This window comes from Sinocyclocheilus rhinocerous, unplaced genomic scaffold, assembly GCF_001515625.1.
Source record: "Sinocyclocheilus rhinocerous isolate Xijiao unplaced genomic scaffold, SAMN03320098_v1.1 scaffold7614, whole genome shotgun sequence".
NCBI classification, from domain to species: Eukaryota; Metazoa; Chordata; class Actinopteri; order Cypriniformes; family Cyprinidae; genus Sinocyclocheilus; species Sinocyclocheilus rhinocerous.
The window spans coordinates 21,332-25,711 of NW_015636941.1; the positions used below are offsets into that span (position 1 = coordinate 21,332).

The 4,380-nt window shown below is 33.4% G+C and overlaps 1 protein-coding gene across 1 annotated transcript in view; it reads left to right on the forward strand.

Annotated features, from left to right (window-relative positions):
* Positions 1–4,380, forward strand: part of LOC107748318 (AP-4 complex subunit epsilon-1-like) — a 20,184-nt gene that overhangs the window by 14,293 nt on the left and 1,511 nt on the right. Inside the window, exons 16-19 of the mRNA XM_016563062.1 lie at positions 307–445; positions 1,378–1,612; positions 1,781–2,329; positions 2,400–2,590. Of these exons, the coding sequence (XP_016418548.1) occupies positions 307–445; positions 1,378–1,612; positions 1,781–2,329; positions 2,400–2,590 (1,114 nt within the window). The remainder of the gene's footprint in view (positions 1–306; positions 446–1,377; positions 1,613–1,780; positions 2,330–2,399; positions 2,591–4,380) is intronic.

Genomic DNA, 4,380 nt, shown 5'->3' on the forward strand with positions numbered 1-4,380 from the left:
GATTTTCTCAATATTTTGATTTTTTTTGCACCCTCAGATTCCAGATTTTCAAATAGTTGTATCTCAGCCAAATATTGTCCTATCCTAACAAACCATAATCAATGGAAAGCTTATTTATTCAACTTTCAGATGATGTATAAATCTCAATTTTAAAAAATTGACCCTTATGACTGGTTTTGTGGTCCAGGGTCAAATATATGTATCCTGCCCTTAAATGAGTATTTCCCCAAAAATGAATATTTGTCATCATTTACTCACCCTCATGTCATTCCAGACTTGTTTGACTGACTGTTTATGATTTTGTAGCATTGAATCTGGAGCCGTACGGTTTTTCTCTGCCTGTAAGTTTATCATCATGTAGCATCACTGACAGACAATCTCCCACACTACTGTCCGTCAGTTCAGGCCTCTCAGGAAACAGCACTGAACTCTCGCAGAAGGCAGGGTGAGTATCTGTATAGCATGCTGTCTTTGGTTGTACACAACAGCTCAAAAGTTTGGAGTCAGTAAGATAATACTTTTATTCAGCAAGGATGCATTAAATTTATCAAAAGTGGCAGTAAAGACATTTATAATGTTACAAAAGATTTCAAATAAATGACGTCCTTTTGAATTTTCTATTAAAGAATTGGTTTCCACAAATATAAAAAGCACAACTTTTTTTTAACATTGATAATAATAAAAAAAATTTTTAAAGCAGCAAATCAGCATATTAGAATGATTTCTGAAGGATGTGACACTGAAGACTGGAGTAATGATGCTGAAAATTCAGCTTTGATCACAGGAATAAATTACAATTTAATATAAATTGTAATTGTGTTTCACAATATTACTATTTTTTACTGTATTTTGAGCAAATAAATACAGCCTTGGTGAGCAGAAGAGACTTCAGTAAAAACATTAAATCTTACTGAGCCAAAAATTGTAAACAGTACTGTATATATACTGTATATATACAGGTGCATCTCAAAAAATTTTAATATTGTGAAAAAGTTATTTTTTTTTGTAACTTGTTTCAAAAAGTGAAACTTTCATATATTCGCCACTTCGGATACAGAAAAAAAACGTCAGAAGTATCTTACCTGGGCTAAGGAGAAAAATAACGACTGTTGCTCAGTGGTCCAAAGTCCTCTTTTCAGATAAAATTAAATTTTGCATTTCATTCAGAAATCAAGGTCTGGAGGAAGACTGGAGAGGCACAGGATCCAAGCTGCTTGAAGTCCAGTGTGAAGTTTCTGAAGTCAGAGATGATTTGGGCTGCCGTGACGTCTGCTGGTGTTGGTCCATTGTGTTTTATCAAGTCCAAAGTCAATGCAGCCATCTACCAGGAGATTTTGGAGCACTTTATGCTTCCATCTGCTGACAAGCTTTATGGAGATGCCTGATTCTTGAGGGTGTAAAGAGAGTTTGGGGGAAAGATGGGTATCTTCCACAAAAAAAAAGAAGCACACCTCCGGTGGATGAACCCAGTGCTGCAGTTCAGCCCCCCGGCCAACAGGAGGCAGCAGAGAGAATAGAGCCACGGCCGGATCCCTTGACGCAAAACCAGGACAAACAGCAGCTGGCTTCCTCTTTGTTTGTTGGTTTGGGAGTCGGGAGCGCCATGTCTCTGGTGAGAAAATTATTTTATGATGGATTTGTGATTTTAATTTTAAAATTGTGATTTGAGTTATAGTGCGTTTATCTTACCATCTTGTATTGATGGCACTAAATATCCACTCACTCAAACCACATGCATTGCATTTGTTGTGTAAATGCCAATTGTTCTGTTTCCTCTCAGCTGGGGAAATCCGAAGCCCCGCCCCCTCGCTTTAGAAAAAAGCCCCACCCACACGAGTCATCATCATCATCATCATCAGGCACCAGCGAGAGGTCTTCCGACTCCTCCTCTCGCTCCTCGCGTAACACGACCAACAGCTTCCTGTACGGCAGTTTGCTGGAGAAGGAGCCAGCCACGTCCATATCCGCTTTTGACCACACCCCCAAATCCACCACAGCCAATGGCCTGGCTCAAAACAAAGACACTAAAGAAGACAGACGCGCAAACACGTCTCAGATATTAGGTGGCGATATGGTTATAGTGCGGCCCAGTACAATCCAGGACAAACATCCTCCATCCGTGTCTTCAGATCTGACTGCGCTGTTACCCGCTGACCTCAAAGACCTACCTCACTCTGATGTCATCAGCCTGACCTCTGACCCCAGCCTGTCTCTGTCCTCCTGCCGTCTGTTCAGAGATGAAGCTTTGCTGCTTGTGATCTTCATATCCAACTGCACGGAAACTGTAATAAAAGATGTTGCGGTGCAGCTGACCTGTGAGGAGCTGAAGGTGTGTAATGGTCAGAAAATATTTTATTAATATTATACAATAAAATAAAATGGGACCTCTTCTGTCTTAGACGGTGAGTTTGAGAGGGAACGTCGTGGACTGTCTGGAGGCCAGGAGTACATCTGTGTGTCATTATGCTCTGCTGATGGACGACCCTCACACTAACGTGTCCTTTACCGGGACCGTCTCTTATCAAACACAACCGGGACACACAAACACACTCCCTTTCTCTGGGACACTGTCCACAGCAGACTTCATCAGGTAATGTGTGTCTGACACTGCATCAAAACTACTTTACATTAGTTTTCTTTAGTGCTGTCAGACGATTAATCGCGATTAATCGCAGCCAAAATACAAGTTTTTGTTTGCATAACATGAGTGTGTACTGTGTATATTTATTATGTATATATAAATACAAACACATGCATGTATATATTTAAGAAAAATATGTTATGTTTATATATTAAATATATTTATATATACATAATAAACACAGTACACATAAATATATTATGTAAACAAAAACTTTTATTTTGAATGCGATTAATTGTTTGACAGCACTAGTTTTTTCTTGCATATTTATTATTAAACAATTAAGACACATTGTTTATTTTTATTCAATAATTAAGAATTGATTACTAAAGAATAGTGCTGGGCAACGATTAATAAAAGTTTTTGTTTATATAATATATGTGTGTGTACGGTGTATATTATGTATATATAAAAACACGCATACAGTATATATTTAAAAAATATTTACATGTATACATTTATATTCATATAATTTATATTATATATAAATATATTTAATATATAAACTTAACATCTTTTTCTTAAATATATACATGCATGTGTATGTATTTATATATACATAATAAATATACACAGTACACACACACATATTATGTACACAAAAACATTTATTTTGGATGGGATTAATCGCAATGTAATTGTTGCCCAGCACTACTAAAGAAACAAAGCAATAGTTGGTTTGATTAATTTTGTCAAATTTTATTTAGTGCAAATTATTTGATCCCGTCCCCCCTCTCTCCAACTTCGCTTCCTGTCTACCAACGATCCTATGATAATAAAGGCAAAAAATGCCAAAAATAAATCTTTAAAACAATTTTTAATAATTCTATATTTATTTTTAAAATATTGATAATAGATCATTATTTTTAAGCTGTGACCAAATAACAAACTTAATGGCTGATAATTTAATCCTGTGATTGTTTGTTTGTTTGTTTTTAAAAGAAAAACAGCATTCTCTGACAATCTTTTTGTGACCTGCAAAATAATCTTACTGAGAAAAAATGTAGTATTTTATTTTTAATAGATAAATAATAATAAAATAATAAAATGCATAACAATAATATATATATTGGTTAATAAAAATAATTTTACTATAATTGAGATACTATTATAGTTTTATTAATATTTTGAATTAGTTTTTATTTTTGTTTTCCTTTTTACATTTAAATTTTAGTTAAAGCTTTAGTGATTTAATAGTGTTTTTTGTCATTTTACTTTTCTATGTCTATATAATGTTTATTAATTTTAATTATTTTGTGTTTAATTATTTTATAATTTCGGCTTTATTATTTTAGAATTTATTATCAAGTTAAAGTAAAGGAAAATGAGAAATGTTGCCTTGGCTACTAGCTGAAATGAAATAAGTTGAAGTTTTTTAATATTAACATTAATAGTTTAAATATTATAATTTTATTTCAAGCAAGTAAAGTGTTTTAGTTATATATATATATATAATGATAATAAAAATATACACAATTTTATACCCTATATATATATATATATATATATATATATATACAAAGATGGGCATAAATACATGAAAATGTATTTAAAATGCAAAATACTGCATGGAAAAATGTATTTAAAGGGGTCATATGATGTTGCTAAAAAGAACATTTTGTGTATTTGGTGTAATGAAATGTGTTTATGCGGTTTAACGTTCAAAAAACACATTATTTTCCACATACTGTACATTATTGTTTCTCCTCTATGCCCCGCCTTTCTGAAACGCGTAGATT